Source organism: Gorilla gorilla, chromosome 17 (genome assembly GCF_029281585.2).
Source record: "Gorilla gorilla gorilla isolate KB3781 chromosome 17, NHGRI_mGorGor1-v2.1_pri, whole genome shotgun sequence".
In the NCBI taxonomy this organism is placed as follows: domain Eukaryota; kingdom Metazoa; phylum Chordata; class Mammalia; order Primates; family Hominidae; genus Gorilla; species Gorilla gorilla.
The window spans coordinates 82,520,851-82,542,530 of record NC_073241.2 but is presented as its reverse complement, the minus strand read 5'-3'; the positions used below and the strand labels follow the sequence as shown (position 1 = coordinate 82,542,530).

At 35.0% G+C, this 21,680-nt stretch overlaps 1 protein-coding gene across 3 annotated transcripts in view; it reads right to left on the bottom strand.

The window, feature by feature from the left end:
• DCC (DCC netrin 1 receptor) overlaps positions 1-21,680 on the bottom strand; it is a 1,206,401-nt gene that overhangs the window by 305,759 nt on the left and 878,962 nt on the right. For all 3 annotated transcript variants that reach the window (XM_019014295.4, XM_019014296.4, XM_055367978.2), the window contains exon 12: positions 16,052-16,101. In XM_019014295.4, coding sequence (XP_018869840.3) covers positions 16,052-16,101 — 50 coding nt within the window. The remainder of the gene's footprint in view (positions 1-16,051; positions 16,102-21,680) is intronic.

Below are 21,680 nucleotides of genomic sequence, written 5' to 3'. Positions count from 1 at the left end.
ATTAATACTCCCTTAAATATTATTTTCTGGGCTCTGAAAATGAGTCATCAAATGTAAAACCCAGACCTGAAATAAGTCTAGATTAACTTATTTATGAATTAATCATAAAAACAGCCTCCTCAAACTCATTATATCATTGGTCACAATCTTCTGCAAAGACAGGCGAAGGATAGCTGATTGCTTGCATTAGGTGAAGATAGTATGTGCTGCATTGTTCAGACACTTGCTTTATTATCTATTTTACACATACAGATGTTGATAGTTATAATAAGCATACATTTATTTTATCATTTGCTTATTATGACAGGTACCATTTTATGTACTTTACGATCATTTATGACTTTTCATCTAAAGAGCCAAGAGCACATTCAGAAATATATTTCCCAAGAATAGTACCATAACACAAATGTTTGCTTAGTTTGCACCGAATCTGATGTGACAGCATGATAGATACTTCTTCCTTTGGCTAAAAAGCATCACTTCCCATCAATGTCAGTTCCTCACAAGACCCACATGTCACAGAGTAAGTATATTTTCTTATCGTAACCTCCGACTGACTCCTGTTGTGTGTCGCTCTGTCAAGCCGTATCCCATAGGAAACTTCTTGACATCTGTGTCCTCCTCAGTCTGGAGGAAAAAATCAATTCTAAGATCAAAACTACATTCCTGGAAAATACTCTCAGAAAAAAAATACACCAATTTTATTAAAGAAAATAATAGGCAAATCTACATATCTGCATAATACCCCAAGGAAAAGTAGACCTCAAACTGCATGATGTCACAGACTTACATCCTTCCTTCACATACATACTTCCAAAAAATCACTGAATTTACTATCAACTATAGAGAAAAATCAATCACACAGGTGAATGATTGAAACACACTTTTCATCTAGTATTCTAAATTGAATCTCCTTATATGGAATTTGTAAATACTTTATAACTTTTAAGTGAAAATTCTTAAGGCAAGCATTTGCTCCCTTTACATATAATTCAAAGTAAGGGAAAAAATTACTAACTGGTCTAATTAGCTTATTATACTACAATTTAGACACCTTACTTTGATGATTTAAATTTCAGATTATTTAAAAATAAGGCCTCTTAAGGAATATCAGTATCTAATTTTTAAACAATAGGTACATAATAGCTGTTGACTAAATGAATCAAGAAAATTAAATTCATGAATAAATAGCTGAATGACAGACACAAGACTATACAGATTATTATTTAAAATGATACGCTGGAGTCCCTTAAGGAAAGAGAACTTTGTTTTCTAACAAACATTAAAAAATTCTGATCATTTCATTTTTGAAAGGCTGAAATAACCCATCACTAATGAAATTATTTATATTCATTGCAAAGATATTATTAAAGGCATTGTGCAATTGTTCTACTTTGGGGGCATATCAAATTATATGTTAGTGTTACAGATAAAAGCATAACTTATAGATAGTAAGCAGGATAAATGTCTATAATTAAATTTGCCAAAGTAAATGCTAAATGTGGTACTGTTGTGCAAGATGATCACTTGCATTTCACAGAAGGTGCAGAGGTGTCTCTCATTCATCAACAACAATGAAGATGGAGGAACCATTTTCTGAGCTAAACAATGAAGATGTAATCTGGAGATACTTATACACAGATTATACAGCCTCATCTTTGTAATCATCTTCATGTAAAGGAGCTTGCAAAACAAGATAGCCAGGTAGAATAATTATTTGGATCTAGTCTATTGCTATTTTTCCAAGGAATTGGAAGAAAGTAAAGACTCATAGTCTCATAACCAAATTTGTAAGATGTATGTGTTCATGCTAAAGAATTTGACCTTTCTTTTGATTTCTTCTTTTTACCTTTGCATGTTCACAGCCACAATATAATTAAGTCAACTTTTTTCCTTTCTTTAAACTACATTTTTTTTTTCCTGTGGTGTCCTAGAGCCTACAGAGGGAATTGAGAGAGATGCTTAGAAACTGGCAATCCTAGCATCCGCCCTTCTCTAGAAGTAAGCTATTAAATGTTCAAAATCTGGCTCTGTAGGTGAAAAAATCTTTAATTTGTAGCATTTGCTGAGTTCTGTGGTGCAAATACACCGAAGAAGGCCAATTTTAAGCTGCCAGCATAATGTCACTGAAAACAGAGCTGGGAGGAGATGTGTATTTTCACCCCACAGATATGATATGAATAACCTAAACGGCATAGATAATAGTAAAATGTAGTAAAAGAATGAGGAACTGTTACGTGTAACATATGTGATACGTTTGCCTTTAATATAATTTGTTTAATTATAAGGCTATGTAATTGAATTTTTAATAATTGCTGTGTTTAACATAGGGCTCACAAAATTCTTAAAACATTAACAATTGATTCCTGCAAGACAGTACAACCTGGCTCCAGTACCCCATTACCCTCATCCCAAGGAGACCAATCTGTGTTTTTGCATAGCTTTGCCTTTGCATATTATACCAGGATGCCACATAAATCTTTGTTTTTAAAAGATTTTATTCCATTACAAAAGTGTGGAAACCTTTTATTTAATTAGACTTTATTATAGTGGGATCTGTAGATAATCTCCCTTTATACTATTTGGACTGCAATTTGAAAACACAAAGTTTATGGCTTAAAGACCTACTGAATCAGAAGTAGCAACAATGGTCTGGAACCATTAGGAAATGTATATTATACTCAGAGAAAATGCAAGTTATAATGCTGGACTTACATTTTCAACCAAGCATTATTAATTTAAATAATAAAGAAAAATAAAACAATTGAACATAAATTAGTTAAGTATAGAAGAAAGGTCAGATAACACTGCAACTAATAATGCACTAGAAGAGTGTGTGTTAGGGGAATAGGGAAAAATCTTTGGCATTTTAAACGAGTAACTGGTTTAAGGTATTGTTACGTTCCTTAAAGTTTGAGAACTTTAATTGGGGCCCCTCAACTTTTCCTTTCTCCAAGGTTCAGCTTCATAGACCTCTTATCTCATAAACCCCGAAATCCTTGACTATTATCAAAGTTAAGTATAGTCAGAAAATGCCCAACCTTCTCTAAATGACAGACAAGGGGAAAGTGTCTGCTACCTTTATCATAGGTAGAGAAGTTAATTCCCCATGGAAGAGCAGAAACTCTACTCAAGCCCAGGTGTTATCATATGCCAGTTGCTCACTGATTGCTGACATTCATAGAAGTGCTGAGGTTTTTTGGCTGACAAATAATTTGGAAGACTCTTATGGAGCTGAAGTGTTTAGAAAGTGACTCCTACACAGCATATATTCAATGAATATTTATCATTAAACAAACACATTAATTAATGAAAGAAATAATCCAAGATTGTAACGGAAATAACCTTTAAATTCTTCATTGTCTTTTCTCTGATAAACCTTCCAAATTAAGAGAGCATCTGGATTTTTTATTTTATTTTATTTTTTTACTAACGACGTTTTCTTTAAATGCCATTATATTTGATTTCATCAAGGGAATTACCTGTGTTGGCATTAAAAAGAAACACAAATGTATTTTCCTTTCTTTGAAGTATAAGAAAACAAAACCCAACTTGGAAATATTGAAATATAGGCATCTCTAGAGAAATACATGTTGATACTGTAGTCATGGACATGGAAATATATATTCTTTGCAACATTTAGATTTATCTATGCATAAAAGATAAAAATCTACAGTCAGCTTCATATTTTAAAAAGATATCAATTTTGTTTAAAGTTAGTATAAGGCATTTCTTGACATATAAATCCCTTTTGTGTGAGTCTCTTCAACTTTATCCACATAAAAATAAAATAGACAGCAATCTAGTTAATAGCTACTGCCTCTCAGCTAAAACACAAAATGGTCTGTCAAGTAGACTCCTCTGAAAGATGAGAAATGTTTAGATAAGAGGACCTTGTGTTACTACAAAAAAAGAAAATGAAATTTCTTACTGTTTACCCTGGGACAAAGTTATCTGTAGAAGACACAGTAATTTCCACCAGTTGCATTAAGATTAGATACATAATATGTTCTTAATTTTCTGAAGATACAGAATTGTTCCTTAATACTTTCTTTTTCCTACTATTAACATACTTCTCAATGTATCTCACAAATCCATTTGTATGCAACATACACTGTATACAAAATGCTAGGGAAACGTGAAGATGATGCTCTTAGATTCTGTCAGTTTTACATAGAGTTTTCCAGTAGACTGAGTAATGTTTTGAACAGCTTTGGAAAACTAATGGAGGCTATCATTTTCTATGTGAAAGAACAACATAATAAATGAAATAAGTGGGTTTCATTGTTGAGTGTTATTGAGTATATATATTAAGATTGCATGATGCTGGTGGACATTTGATGAGATTAAACTAAAATAACTTCAAGATAAAAATATATCAGGTTCAGTTTAGTATCTAAAGAAGTTATATCTTAAAATATACTCAGATTGGCCAGACACGGTGGCTCACACCTGTAATCCCAGCACTATGGGAAGCCGAGGTGGGCAGATTACGAGGTCAGGAGATTGAGACCTTCCTAGCTAACATGGTGAAACCCCATCTCTATTAAAAATACAAAAAATTAGCTGGGGTGGTGGCACTCACCTGTATTCCAGCTACTCGGGAGGCTAAGGCAGGAGAATTACTTGAACCCAGGAGGCAGAGGTTGCACTGAGTCAAGATCACACCACTGCACTCCACCATGGGTGACAGAGCGAGACTCTGCCTCAAAAAAAAAAAAAAAAAATATATATATATATACACACACACACACAGTTACACTATTATCTGACATCTATTCTATACTTAACTAATATATATTTGGTTTAGTTTTATTTACTATTTAATAATGACTGATTATAAAATGTATGCTCAGTTTTACGACTTGCATTTTCTCTGAATTTAATACAAATTTCCTAATGGTTGCAGAACTCTGTTGCTAAATAATCAGAGGTCGGTTTTTTTGTTTGTTTTTGTTTTGTTTGTTTGTTTTTTTGGCCAACAACCCTTGAGGGATGAGGTAAGGCCCTTTTCAGTGGATCTCAATTTTCCCATTTAAAACTTTTAATAACAAATACATTATATAACTTGGAATTGAAGAAAAGTCAGAATTACATTCAAAAATACCCTAAGTTTTTAAGCTTGTCTACTGAAGTTTATTGAGGTATCAGTTGTGCTCTCTTAAAAACCTGCTGTCCTGCTGATGTGCTTTTTAAGTCCCATAGGGAGAAATACATAGCTTGAGGTACAGAATCTTCCATGTAGGTTCACTATAGGAAAAAAACTGAAAAGTCAGGGAAATGTGTTATTTTGATTCCTCTTCTAGCTCTCCTTTCTCAGCACATTTTAGAACCAAAACTTTCAGTTTCCACCAACAGTTCTGATGTCTCCTAGCTGCTGATCTAGACCTTACCTTTGTCTGGGAAAAATTCCCACTGAGAACTTAAGCCACTTGAATGCAAGGCTTATTTTTGTATTCTGATTTGCATCCCTTCCCTTAGCATTGGGCCCTATACGAAACATTGTGTCCAAATGACCAACAGCCCTGGCTGGGGCTCAAGTCCCTGTGCTGCTACTCAGCCCTTCTCTGTGTGACACTGGGGCATATTATCTCATCTCTCTAAGCCTCAGTGTTCTCTCTGTAAAATTGGGATAATAATGCAGCCCACTGACCTTACTACTTTTCTGTTATCCATCACCACTCTGCCCCATGCCCATTTTTTTCTTCCATAGGTAGCTTAGATCCATGGGTTTTCTTTTTAATCACTCCTTTGCAAAAACTATTAATCCCCCTGACCTGTTCTTCCCTGGAAAAACATCAAACTGAATAAAACCCAGCTATCTGCCTACCCCAAGCCAGCAACTGAGCAATCAACCATGGGGAGAAAAACAAACATGATTGTGTTGGTTAGTTTCACTTTAAATTCATGACAACCAGTCTCCAATGGTCAGTCCACAGTACTCAGCAATCATAATGTCATGTATATTATGACTTCTTTTCTACAATCTGAGATAACCATTTTCCACCTTTTTCCCTGTTTTGAAATCCTCAATACTTGTTCCTCCAAGCCTTCATACTCTGATGACCTTTACTTACACTTATCATTTCTGCAGCTCAAATTGACTAATATATCAGCATCCAGACCTGTTCTCTCTGCCTTTGCTCAACTTACCAAGATTCAATTGTCTGTGCCCATTCATTTGTATACTGGATCCTGTGTGTTCTTGCCTCCTCAAAGGATTGCATTCCTGCAATTTTCTATTCTCTCTTCTGCATCATTGATGTGTCCCTTTTACTGCTTTATTTCTAAAAGTTGTGGTTATCTCTCATGTTCAAAAATGAAACAACAAAAATAAATGAAACAAACAATAACACCTTCCTCAAGCCTACCACCTCCTAAAGACACTATCCATCTCTTCACTCCACTTCAGAGCAAAACTCCTCACAAATATAATCTATAGTCACTCTACTTAATCCCTTCATACTCTCTCTCGAATGTCATATCTCCCTCCCACAGTGGTCACCTTACTGACATGATTTACTGTATCTCTCATTAGTATATGACACAGTTAACAGCTCCCACCTTTTGGAAACATTCTTCCCCACCATGACATCTGTGAAATCACCCTTCCTCTTTTTATCCCTGTCATATTCCTCCTCATCTGCCCAATCTCTAAATGTTAAGTATTCCAAGTTTCTGCCGTATTTTTTCTAACTGTAGTCTCTCCTTAAGTGTTATCAATATGACAGTGACTCCTAAATTTATATCTCCTGGCATGACCTGTCATCAGAACTCTATTATCATATACCAAATTGTCTACATGATTGACATTCCTAATTGTATATTTAATAGCTATCTCGAATTCAAAATGTCCAAAAGTGATTGTCCCCTAAACCAAATCTTATCTCATTAAGTAGCTCCACAATCTGCTTACATTTTATAGCCAAAAATCTACTCTATATCCTTGATCTTGCTCTTCCTTCTGCCCTATAATCCAATAACCAATTTTGTTGGCTCTAGATCCAGCACAGACCCTGATTGTTTCTACTTCCCTCTCCATCACCTCCTATGACTCCTAGGTTCCTGCTACATGATCTCACATGGAGCACTTGGTTGTCTCTGAACTGGTCTTCCTGCTTCCTCTACGTTCCACCCCCTGATAATTTTCCCACAGTAGTCAGTGTAATTCTTAAAAAAGGTGAATCTGATTACTCTCCTTTCAAAATGCTTTTCATTGTCCATAGAATGAAATCCCAACTTTTACCACACCCCACAAAGCCCCGCCAGATCTGGCCGGAACCCAGCAATCCGTCTTCTATTCTATTCTCATTTCAGCTTCACAGTCATGCAAAGATAGTTCCCTCCTTACTGCTTTTGCCCTAGTGGTTGGCATCGCTTGAAATATGTTACTCTGAGTGTGCACAAAGCTGATCCTTTTCTATTCATGCCTCAGCTCATCTCCTTAAGAGTTCCTTCCCTGACAATCTGATTTAAATGAGGTCCTCAAATTCTATCGCATGACTGTTCTTGATTTTCTTCACAGAACTTACCACTCCCTTGTGTCAATTGTTAATTAATTTGTTTATAAGTCTATTTCCATGTATTAGAATATAAGTAAGCTCTAGAAAAGAAGGCATTTGATTGCTTTTGTTATAGCCTTTCCAGCAACAAGCACAGTTCAAAATTGGTATTTCAGAATTAGTTTTATAATATCTTATAGGATTATTAAAAGCAATAAATGAAATTCTGCTTTCATTGCTTAGCACATTGCCAGGCACAAAATACCTTTGGGAAAGGTTACTGCCATTATTACAGTTATAATTAGGTATTCATTGAGTGTGTGTCTAGAATATTGACTACAATAGCTCATGTTAATGTGTTAAATCTTTCAATAAAGTGCTTGCATTTTAAAAGTTGTTTTATAATATAAATAACATTCAAAACTATACTACTGAATAAAGTTTTTGCACATGGGTGAATGGTTCAACATCTTTAAAATCAAATCACATAGTTAGCAACTGCTTTTACCTACTGGTAGGGCTGAACTTATTCATGTCTTCTAACTAATCAACCATTCCAACTATAAGGGCAACTTCCATGAACTAAATTAAAATCAGAGACCTTATCACTAGACCTAGGTTCATTTAATTTAAGCCCATTATTAAACCTCCCACTTTTCAAAAATGTATGACTTGAGGGAAATCTCATTAAACTTCATGGAAAGGCTAAAGTGAGCTTTGCCTTCAGAGCCAAGCAGAAATGGAGCCATTAGAAATGTGTGTGATGAAGTATAAATTATAAGGTAATATTAAAGTGAGGCTAGAACTCAAAAGAGAATGGTATTCTATCTTATATTTTAATCTCTTTTTGTCAAAATCCTTTGTGCAAGTACACTCAATGGCAGTGACTGCAATAAATTGGAAAAGACAAAAATATAACATTCTCAAAACACAACAGAAAAATGATGTATTTTATGTATATGAAATATGAAAGATGAGAAAAGTCTAGAAAATGTTTTCCTAAGTCCTATTTACATTAATAAAAATTCATATTGACATGGAGATTTAATCATGTCTCTAACTTATTCAAATCTTCTAACAGATGTCACAGAAGGTTCTCAATATCCTATTCTAGTTATGCATAAATGTCCTTTATAACTATTCCTTGATTCACTTCTGCTTTCCATAAATTTATTTTTTCACTTAATATATATTATTATTTTAAATTAATTGAGATAAGAAGGTATTTTTGGAGGAAGATGAGGTTCTTCAATATATGGAGTATATTATTCTCATTTGTAACGTTATAATGACATTAAGTAACTTTGACAGAGTTTTAAAGGTTGTATTTCATCTAAAATGTTTTTGTAGAAAAAACAATTGGTAAAAAAGCTGAGTTAAACAAATACTTCTCATAGCCTTTAATATCTCCAATAGGAAACCTCACATATTTCTCACAATTTTTTAAGCCATAGCAACCTTGTTTCTTGGGAAAGTACCATAGGCCGGGCGTGGTGGGTCACGCCTGTAATCTTAGCATTTTGGGAGGTCGAGGTGGGCGGATCACGAGGTCAGGAATTCAAGACCAGCCTGGACAATATGGTGAAACCCTGCCTCTACTAAAAAAAAATAAAAAATTAGCCAGGCATGGTGGCACACGCCTGTAGTCCCAGCTACTCAGGAGGCTGAGATAGAAGAATTGCTTGAACCCAGAAGGCAGAGGTTGCAGTGAGCTGAGATCACACCACTGCACTGCAGCCTGGGTGACAGAGTGAGACTCCATTTCAAAAAAAAAAAAAAAGAAAAGAAAAAGAAAAAAGAAAAAGGTAAGTATTCTCTCAAACAGACTTTAGGAAGGGCTGCTCTGAGAAAATGAGTGATAGTGTAATACAAAGATATGCTTTGAATTTGCAAATTTGCAGAGTATTCTTTTATTCAACTTAATTACAGAAAGCATTTAAGTTGGAATGATGCATTTATGTTGTTTAAAAACTAGTTATCCATTAATTTACTATTTTATTATTCCTCTAATTCATGGTTGATCTTTATTCATTGACTGTAATTTCGCTGAAAAAAGGCGTAAACTGTTGAGTTTTTGGAACTTCAAAAAAAGTCTAAGAATCAATGTAGCAACTGGTCAGGAGCTCTGGTCTAAATTCTGATGGAATATGAGACAAAATTATGTCTTTTACAGTTTCTTTGGAACAATCCTGTGTTTATGTTTCTGGTTTCCTCTTATTAAATATGACAGTTGGCTTTTTCAGCAGATTTTCTAAAAACAATTTATAAATGTGGAATTTTGGAACAGAAGTATTCTGAAAGCACTGACAATAATGGGAAGTGAGGCATCTCTTCCTAGCCAATTAAAGCATCTGTCTGTATTCTTGACCACTGATTCATTAAATTTTTCATTTCTCTATAAGAAAGGGGATCTAAAATTGGAAAACTGTTTTATTTCTCAATTAAATGAAGCAAAAGGGAAATTAATTTTTTTATGAATTGGTTTCTTTGCTCATTTATAAAGTAAGGTGGGATACAAAAAGTAAAATAGTGGTTGCCAGGGATTCTGTAATTGGGTAGAACTCATCTTCCCAAACTAAAACTTAGTATCTATTCACCAATAACTCCCCATTTCCTCTCACATTCCCACATAAGGAATGTGATCCAGAATTTGCCTTCATGGAGCTCACAGTTGGGTAAGAAAACATGTGAAAGAACGTTGACTTTTCATCTAGCCACACTTAATCTGTTGCAGCCTTTCAAAGTTGACATTATTTTCTCATTGATAAAATGAGACGGCTGGATAGAGAATGTCTAAAATCTCTTGTGGCTTCAAACATCTATGACTGTGTGGGGAGATGGGGACTTACTGGTGAATAGATACTAAGTTTTAGTTTGGGAAGATGGAAAATATTCTAGAGATGGAAGCTGGTGACAGATGTACAACAATGTGAATGTACTTACCACATTTAAACTGCACATTTACAAATGCTTAAATTTGTATTTAATTTAAAAAATTAAATTAAAAAATGGTAAATTTTATATAAAGTTGTTTTACCACAATGAAAAAGGATCTGTTACATAAAAAGACAGGATGGAAGAGATCTGAAGATGAGTTCTACCCAAATTATAGACCAAACACAGTCTTATCCTTAAGGGAGTCTCACAGATTCTCACAAATTATCTGATTCTAATGTAATATAATCATTTATATCCAGTCTAGTCTTTCCTACAAATTCCAAACAGAAAGACTAGACTGTAAGAGCCCCCAGGAAATATTGCCTTCCTTACAATTATGCTCCTACTCCCCACCCTTCCTAAAACTTTCAATCATAGGCCCCTGGACATCATCTATGCTGAAAAATCACCATGAAATGAATTGATGAAGGAATCAATAACTAAAATAAATATAAGAGATCTACATCTACTTGAATTAAATGGATGGATAACTAGGGCAAATACTATGCTCAGGCAGAAATGCTCTGTGTTATGATTGAGGACAAGTGTCACTGTTAAGCTTGTGAGAGTCAACATTGTTGTATTTAAATTGTTCATTAATAAGCAAATGCTGGTTCTAGTTTATCTTTTAATAAATACAATCATCTGCAGTCTCATATATATCCTCTTTCTCTTCACTAAATCCACTTTTTAAACCTACTACATTTGTGAGGAGAGGGCTCAGAGCTCTGGGTCCAGGAACTCAGCCGCCAAAGTGTATTTTATAAAGGACTTAGGGAGACATGAAGAAGTATGTTTTTCCATGGGCTGCCTGAGGCCTATGACTCCATACAACATACAGGAGAGAAATGAACGTTGACTAGAAGAATGGTGAAAGCAGAGAAGTGGGTCCAGACCCCTTTTCTAGAAGTATGTTTTTAGAGGGATTGTCACGCAGCAGGGAGGAGTGTGAACTGAAACCCCTTCTGAATAACCAAGAGAAGATAACCCCAATTTCAGGGGAAAAAAACAAAACTGAATACACACATACACATACCCCAGACACAGAGGATCTGCAATTTAATATCATAACTCACATTTTTTCCATGCCTCCAGCTTTTCCCCATCTCCTCCCTTCCCACTAGGAGTCATATGCAAATGACTCACTCAGCCACCCACTTGGCTATGGACTTGGCTAATAAGAGAAGCATCACTAGCCCACTGACAGGGTATAGAGACTTCCATCAAAATCCAACAAGTTGCACCACATCCTCAAAAGCATGTCCTTCTGCAGTTATCCCATAATACACTTAGATTTCCTCTGTCTTGTTACACACAAACACACATAAAGAATGTTAAAATATCTGTTAAAAATGATCAGTTTGCTTTGCAGAGTAGAAACTTGCTGTTCTTCTACTATATAGTTTTTGCATAAAGGAAATCATATGATTGCTGAACTCAGGCTTGAGTTATTTAAGCATGCCAAGTTGTGCTGAAACAAGGGAGAGTGAGACACTTTAAGACGTAGGAAGGCACTAGAAACTTTTTCTTCGGTTGCTTTGAAGGCACCATGTACAATATCAGATTGTGAGTGACTGAGTACCAGCTTTTAGGAATGCAACAAAAAGACACTCACATAGATGCATCTGGTGTTCAAGGATAAGGATTTCAACAGCAGAGAGGTGTGAGGTGATATAATGAGAGGAATCCATCAATTTGCATTTAAAAATCTAAATCTGAACAATGATCTATGCCTCATAATATACTGGGGTTTTGGGGGGAAAGGGGAGTTAATACTTCATTCCTTGCAATCACTCTGTAGTGCTCAGTCAATATATATCTGAACTAGTGAGTTGACTGGTATACTGAAATTGATTTGTGTTTTCGCTAATTCTTTAACGGTAAAATGGTTGAGAAAAGGTATAATGGTTAGAAACACAGGCACAGATGTTTGAAGCCACTGGAGATTTTAGAGATTCTCTATCCAGCTCTCTCATTTTAAAATGAGAAAATAATGTCAACTTTGAAAGGTTCAACAGATTAAAGTGGCTAGAGGAACAGTGAATGTTCTTTCACGTTTTCCTACCCAACTGTGAGCTGCATGAAGGCAAATTCTAGATCACATTCCTTATTATGTATGACATTAAAACAGGTACAGAGTAAGTGTTGAATAAATAAAACTGAGACACGTGACTTTTCACAGGTTCAAAGAGTTAATAAAAGGACCCAAGCAACTTGAATTCTATCATCCTCTAAACATTATTACTCAACAGAACTTTTAGATTGAAACATAGGGAAGTATTAATATTTGTGCCCCAAAATTAGCTCTCTGCATTCTGTAAATGTATCCTTTATGTTCCAGCCAACTAATTAAGTTGTAGTGTGTATTTGAAATATATAATAATTGAATCAATAATAATTGAATAATAATTGAATTTCAAATTAAATTCTTAAGGAAATTATTCTTATAAAAAGTTTTCCTAATAAAATGTAACATTTTAAAGTCCATTTCATAAACCATTATCTTTTTCTGGAAAAGATACTATTTCTTGTAACAAAAGTTTAGTATGAGAAATAACCATCTCATTATGACCCAGTTTCACCTGACATGTAACATGTGTAAGTCAAGCCATTAGTACAACAAAAAAATTGTGTTCATAGTTAGCTTGTAGAAAAGGAATCTAATCTGTTCTGCTATTACAGCTTTGTAAAAATATTCTACCATACTGGGTTTTCAAGAATGATACAGTAAGAGAATTTTGTTCTTGTTTCCATTATCTAGATGTGTAAAGACTTCTCTGCTTAACTATTATGGAACATGATTTCTGGGTCCAATTGGCTTATGGGTGACCAAAACCTTAACGAGTAACCTAGATTGTGATCATATGTCTTATAACAACCCCTCAGTTTTATGTACAGAGATCCTAATAATCTTTCTGCAAAAATGTTAGTTGCACCAAGTTATGTCATTTACTATCAATAAAAAAATCAATTGTGCTCTATATTTACAAATATGACATAGAATAAGTTTTCAAAGTGTGTTCTCTTCCATCTTAAAATCCCAAGTAAAATAAATTACGTAAAAAATTCATGAATTGAGCATGGTCACTCATGCCTGTCATCTCAGCACTTTTTGAGGCCAAGGTGGGAGGATAGCTTGAGGTCAGGACTTTGATACCAGCCTAGGGAACATAACAAGACCCTGTCTTTCAAAAAACACAAAAATAAATTAGCCAGTCATGGTGGTTGCATGCCTGTAGTACCAGCTATGCTAGAGTCTGAGTCAAGAGGATCACTTGAGCCTAAGAGTTCAAGATTGCAGTAAGTCATGGTTGTGTCACTGCACTCCAACCTGGGCAACAAAGAAAGACCTTGTCTCTAAAAAATAAAAAAATAAAAACACCCTGGAATTCTGTTAGTATTAAAAAAGAACACATTATTTATTCAACTATAATGTTTCTTTTTAAATACAGTTTGCCCCTTGAAATGGTAAGAGTCAGGGGTAAATATTAATATATTTTAAAACTTTTCATCTATTTCAAAGAAAAGACAAATATCAAAATAGAATATTTCATTTGCCTTTGTCTGAATCAATACACTGAGAATGCAAAAAGTGGTGTTTTGATCATCCAGTTTCTTTTCTCTTGAAAACAGTCCGATATAAAAATTTATAATTGATAATTTCTTAGAAGTTATGAAATAAGATCAGAAAGAGAAAAAGGAGAGAGGGAGTGTGACTTTCCAGTGCCTGGGCATAGTATTTTCATTCTGAAAAGCGAATGAACAATTTAAACTTTCTAGCAGTGCAATGTTCCAGATATCAACTACAAGAGGATAGAAGTAGAAGTGTTTGTATTTGCTTGCTGCAAGCAAGCAAATTAGAGAAGAGTAGAAGCTGTGATATTTGTGTGTGTGTGTGTGTGTATATATATGTGTGTGTGTGTGTGTGTGTGTGTGTGTGTGTGTGTGTAATATATATAGTCAATTTTGCAATCCAGGAATTCCCTCTTCAGTAAAGTACATCCATATTCAAATACAGTTAGCATCCAGGGTCATTCAGTAATGCCTTATACACATTTCAGATGAAAACATTCATCTTTTCCTGGAGTACACTCTTAAAGGGTATGAACACACAAACACAAAATAGCTTGTATATCAATTTCTATATTCTGTCCTGGAGGAAAAATATAAAGTGAGTGAGGATTCTAACAATGAGGAATTGTTAAACAAGAGACACTACAATATGTTTTCCAAATTTCATTCATTAACAACATACAATAATTGTAAAAATCTACTTGACTTCGACTTGGCAATCTCTTAATTTAAGTGGCGCATCTCTAAAGCAGTGTTGTTGCAGATAAAAATGTCATTTGTAGGGTTATGTTAATTTTTGATTATTTTCCTTTAGCTCATTGTTTCCACTAAGTTTAGTTATTTTCTTCTAATTTTATGTTTGCTTTAATAGTTCTTATCCAATATATTGCCTAAAAGTATAAGAGAATAATGCATTCACTTGCTTCAAAAGATAAATTCATTTGACTGAGACAAATCCAATTAACATCACAAGATATGGCTTCCTCATAGATTTTTTACAAAATATGACAAGGCATTTGCACATGGAATGAAGGAATCACTATCAAGTCAGATTCATCACATACATTTTACTATTACTTTCTCATGATAAGTCAATAAGGAAGATAGTAATTCTTATGATACTTAAACATAGAAAGAGGTTTGCTAAGGTTGAAAACTTTGCTAAGACCAAATAGTTATGAAAAGAGAAAGCTAGATTGAAAACCCAGAGTATGACGTTTTCTAAGACCTGTATCATTTCTCTGCTGTCTCCCAGAGCTTAGAAACCATTTAGGCCAATTTCCTCACGTGAGAAGTACCTAACTGGAGGTCCAAGCATAGTGGCCAGGTGGTGACAGGGTCAAACCAGGTGAATCCTCATTTGTTATACTCTACTAGGTGGCCTTGGCTTATTTCCAACCCTGAGTCACTTGAAATAATGACATGTTTCTAGAAAACTGACCTCTGGCATTAGGCTACTTCAGCAATACTAGCCTAAGTTGAGCTTTTTTGGAAGTCATAGCAACATTTCAGGCCAGGAAAGTTCTAACAACTAGGTAACATCGCTACATAAATATAACTGTATTGAAGTTCAAGAATGGCCTTCAATGACTACATTTATAAAGGAAGAATGGGGATGATGATGAAATATTCAATTCTAAGTAATGTGTTAGGAAACAGTCTTTCTTTCTCCTAATTATTTCAATTTCCTCATCTAGCACATCATCATAGCTATATGATAGACTGGTGAATATAGACGAAGCAGATATCTTTGTTTCCTTATGGAATAGCCTTTGGCCACTGAAACATTTACAAAATCAATGTTTGTTTAATATTTGTAAATCAAAATATTTGTTTAGAAGTAGACAAATATTTCATTTAATTTACTTAAGTCTGATGGAAGAGGATGTGGGATCAATGTCACTTGCTGTGTTGTTCCAGAACATTTCTGCACATGGAAGCCACTATCCTGTACTCAAGACAGCAGTTGGGTGAGTGAAGGTTATACATGATAGGTAATCTTGATAGGTAATGGAGAAGTGAACATTTAGCCAACTTACTCTTGAATTGACCACTTCCAGGGAGACGTTCTGAGGCGGGGCACTTGGCACTAAAACGAATCAAACAAATTGTCACAGTTACTGCCAAAATCTTGAAAGAAAAATACCACCTGTCTAGTAAAAAGAGAGTGTGGTTTTGTTTATATAGTTTATAATGATAATTAGGTAGGTTAACCCAGGTAGTACTTCAAAAATTTTTGGAGAGATGAAAAATAACTGTATTTGTCTATTTTTTTTTCTCATTTCGCTAGCCAGTTAACTTACCTATGTAGGGAGCCCCCAAAACTGTTATGCAAGAGAACGCGGGCAGTGATACCAAACACCACCATTTAATTACAGCCCTCTTGTGATAACTTTCCCAGAGAAACCAATAAAAACACACAGGAGATTTCTTAGATAGTTTTAAAGGCTTAAGATATTGCGCATTTCAGAATCTGCATACTTTTATGATAAAATATGTCATTCTAATGGTCACCCGGGTTTCTTAATCCCTGTAATGCAAACTTTATTAGCTCTTAAAAAGTGAAAAGAAGAAATACTTCTCAGTTCTTTTAGCTGTGTAAAATTAAACCTTATGTGATAAATACAAGCAGGTTGCAAATAGCACTTGATGAGTCAATTCTATTAGCAAAGCAGCAGTATATTTTTCTTTGTAGAGTTTCTAGGTACAGTATTTTGTTTTTCTTGCCTACATTTTTATTTAACTACTCCTTTATAGAAGGAAGAACATATACAGCTCTCTTTTAATGCTTATAATAAATATTTACTCTACCAAAAAAGTGAATATTCTATCATGTGAGTAATTTAAAAACAACCACTTATTGAATGGCTTTTATGTGTCAGGAACTACTCTAGATGTCTGGGATGAAAAATAAATGAAATGAAGCTTTTTGCCCCATAATAGGAATAGAAGTAGCATTCAATAAATTGTTAACACATATTAATCTATAAAGTGAGTAGTCCCTATCCTTATTCCTCACAAATAGATGAGTTTAATAGAAAAGTTCTCAGGCATTTTCAAGAATCTAAGGGCCATTTTTGACATCTTTCCCCTTCTTTTACTAGAATTTGGGAAAAAATCTATGTTTTTCTATAGAGTACTTACATCTGACCATGAATTTATTTATGCCATACTCTGAATTTATCTTCTAAATAGTAATTATCATGAAGACATGATGTGTCACTGATTAATCTTTTATCTTCCAAACTGACATTCAATTAATATTTACTGAATTAATGATTGAATGAGCAAATGAGTACTTACTTATATAGTTCTAGACCTTTCTGGGAATAACAGAAAATGAAATCTTTTTTTTTTTATTTTGATTTTGAACTTCTGATCTTAGTGCCTGATGAAGGTTGCAGCCAGTGTAGTTTCTGACAAAATGCTCATCTGCTTGTTTTTCATGAATTAACTCAGCAAGTATTCTTTCAAAAATATTCCACAATTTATAAAATGTTATTTAATTTTTTGAGGTTCTTATTCTGATTTTAAAATTAAATACAGAATGTAACCCCAGTAAGGAAAAAGATATTTATTCATTTTGATGTTGTATCACCAGTATCAGGAAGAGTTGAAGGCACATGGTGTACACTCAGTAAACAGTTGCTGAATAAATATATTAATAGAAAGTTTATAAATTATAATAAAAATGGTTCCATATTCAGGGTTTGGTCCCAAGTTTTGTTTTGTAAATTTATTTTTAAGTTAAAGTATAAATTGTACTTGTATTATTATTTATTCTATTCTAAACGTTATAATTATTGACATAAAAATTACAATTTAGTTTTTTAAATTGAAGTACCATTTGTAGAATAAAATAACACGCTCTATATCATATAATTTCACAAACTTCCAAAAATGTTATCCTTTAAAAGCAAAGTTTGGAAATAATGTCTTAATATTAAGTGATATTGAGTCACTTCTTTTTTTTTTTTTTTTTTTTTTTTGAGACGGAGTCTCGCTCTGTCACCCAGGCTGGAGTGCAGTGGCACGATCTCAGCTCACTGCAACCTTCGTCTCCCGGGTTCACACCATTCTCCTGCCTCAGCCTCCCAAGTAGCTGGGACTACAGGCGCCCACCACCACGCCCAGTTAACTTTTGCATTTTTAGTAGAGACGGGGTTTCACCATGTTGGTCAGGCTGGTCTCGAACTCCTGACCTCGTGATCCACCCGCCTCGGCCTCCCAAAGTGCTGGGATTACAGGAGTGAGCCACTACGCCCGGCTGAGTCACTTCTTAAACATGAAAGAATATTTCTAGTTTATATTTAATATTGTAATACTGACATGTCATGCTATATGTTTCTAATAATATTACACTCACTTTTTGATCAATTAGTGTCCAAACATAATATCAATTACTAACTGAATTTTTGATAGATAATTGAATTTTGGAAGAAAGAGAAGGTAACATTTATCATGTGTTTTGTTGTAGGTACTGGTCTAGCTGATATGCAACCCTTAAATGTCACTTTCATTTGAGTTTACAAGTGGCATTTAACTCCTTATTTCTAGAAAGCCAAGAAAACTTTAAGACGATAGATATATATGTGTTCTTTTTTCTGTAGCTACCACAATTTTATAAGCATCAGGGCTGTTTTCTGTATTAAGAATTGAAAGGCAGGCTGGGCATGGTGGCTCACACCTGTAATCCCAGCACTTTGGGAGCCCGAGGGAGGTGGCTCACTTGAGGTCAGGAGTTCGAGACCAGCTTGGCAAATATGGTGAAAATTTATCTCTATTAAAAATACAAAAATTAGCCTGGCGTGTGGGTACACTCATGTAGTCCCAGCTACTCCAGAGGTTGAGGCAGGAGAATCACTTGAACCTGGGAGGCGGAGGCTGCAGTGAGCTGAGATTGTGCCACTGCACTCCACCCTGGGCAAGAGAGTGAGACTCTGTCTCAAAAAACAAACAAACAAACAAACAAACAAACAAAAAAACCCAAGAATTGAAAGGCAATAAAATACAATTCTGCTAAAAGTCCTTTTGTAATGGTATTGAAGTAGTTTTTCTGTATTTTTTTACAGTGCACATTTCTTCTCTAACTTTCCACTGACAGCACACTGGCTATTGTTGTCATGTCAGGGAGGAGAGTAGAGAATTTTTTCTACAGTATTTTTAGTTATCAGTTCCTACTCCCTCCTTCTCACTATCAATTTCCATATTATTTGGAGATAAATAGATACAATAGATGCTAGGGCTAGGTGAAAGTGAAGAGAATCCATATCGATTGTTCTTTTCTATATTTGTCTTCCCAAGACGCTTCTTGTTTCATGAGGCAGAAGTGAAAGAACACTTTTCTCTTCAAAATGTCAAATAATTTATTATTTATAATAAATAGGTCCATTCAAGCCAATGAGAGGTGGGGCTGGAAACTTCCCTCAATATGGAGAAGGATGTTGGCTTGAAACTCATGGAGATGAGGTATTTTGTAGGACAGATCAAGTCCCCATAATTGTAAATGAGTCTCCCAAGGCACAGGCACTTCAATTCCTCCCCTCAGCAAATGTATGCTGCCATGTACACACAATTTATAGACCAAAATAATTCTAATTTATTTTGAGACAGAATCTCTCTCTGTTGCCCAGGCTGGAATGCAGTGGTGTGATCTAGGCTCACTGCAACCTCCGCCTCCCAGGTACAAGTGATTCTCCTGCCTCAGCCTTCCGAGTAGCTGGGGTAACAGGTGTGCACCATCATACCTGGCTAACTTTTAAATTTTTATTGGAGACAGAATTTCACTATGTTGGCCAGACTGTTCTCGAACTTCTGGCCTCAAGTGATCTACCCACCTCAGCTTCCCAAAGTTCTGGGATTACAAGTGTAATTACTGCCCAGCAGTAATTCATATTTATTTTATATTTATTTTATTTTATTTTATTTTTGAGACAGAGTCTCGCTCTGTCACCCAGGCTGGAGTGCAGAGGCACGATCTCGGCTCACTGCAAGCTCCACCTCCTGGGTTCACGCCATTCTCCTGCCTCAGCCTCCCGAGTAGCTGGGACTACAGGCGCCCGCCACCACGCCCGGCTAATTCTTTGGTATTTTTAGTAGAGAGTGGGTTTCACCATGTTAGCCAGGATGCTTTAGATCTCCTGACCTAGTGATCTGCCCGCCTGGGCCTCCCACAGTGCTGGGATTACAAGAGTGAGCCACCATGCCTGGCCAGTAATTCATATTTAATTATAAGCATTTTCCTTTAAAGGCACTTATCATAGAATAAAAGAAACATGTTTCCACATTGAATCTTGCCTCTGAATTTACTAGCTTATGTGGTCTGGCTCTGCTGCTTACTACCCGTTGTGAACTCTTTCTGACTTAGTTTTGTCATCTGTAAAGTAGGGAAAATTATAGTAGCATTGTGAGGATGAAAGGTAAAGGCAAAGTACTTGGATCAGGGCCTTCCATTAGTAAGTATTCAAGAAATATTAATAACATTCATAAAAATAATAAGCACATTCTTATGTTGCCCATGAAATCAGGTCCTTCTGCATTTGGACACAGGACAAGCTGGCATGGAAACTTTCAATGGTTCATTCATTCATAAAAGCTCTTAGTGACTTACCTATGCCAACTAGTGCAAGAGACAGTATTTTGGAACAAATTGGCAAAATTATTTAGATGATCATATGCTGTATAATCTCAGTGGTGTGAAAAGAAAAATGGCTCATTGTAAACCAGTGGTTTTCTAGGTGGAGGAATTTGAATAAAAAATAAGGTTTCTACTCAGAAAATAAAGCCGAGCTAAATTAGAGATGACAGCTCATCTGGACAAAGATCTTTACAAGCATCCCAGTAGAACAGGGAAAAAAAACATAAAGTAATGAAATTGGAAGAAATGTATTTACACTTAACTTTTGCTTTTTTTAAAATTTTTCTATGCCTCAATATATTTTTATGGTAAGACTCCTGATATGAAAAGAATTATTATGTTCACTATAATACAGATGCATTTAGACACAGTCATATATTAAATTAATATATCAAATTAGTTCCACAAATGGGAAATCCTAAAGATAAGCCTTTGCATGCAGAAATTTGCAGTTTTGACTGAGCTGTCTAATTAATTCAATAAATATTTACTCAGGAAGAAAACAGGTGAATATAACAGCATCCCTCATATTTAGGGGCATGTAATATTAATATAATGAGAAAAAGTGAAGTGCACATTGGTAGAGATAATGTTTATTAAACACTTAAATGTCATACACTTTGTTAGATGTTTACACAGATCAGCCCATTTAATTTTCACAACATCCACCTGTTAACAACATACACAAAGTTAACGAAGAAGAGTGCTCCATGACTGAAGACTGGGAAGCAGGTGACTATTAAATGTGATTAAATACAACTCAATGTGATATATGACCTCAGCATGAACAGCTTCAGGACAGAGGAGGAGACATGAGATTGAAGTAGACAAAAAGGAACTGGATAATAAGGAAATGAAAGCCAAGAGCCACAGATTTGTGTTGGACATTAAAAGAGATGAGTTGATTGTAAAAATGAATGCAAACGAGGTCACGGTGTCCACTCTAAGAAGCTTATAAAGTCCTTGCTATCTCCTTTCAGTGCATTTGAGAGAGAGAATTTGGTGTCCTTTGCACAGTGATGTTTATTGGG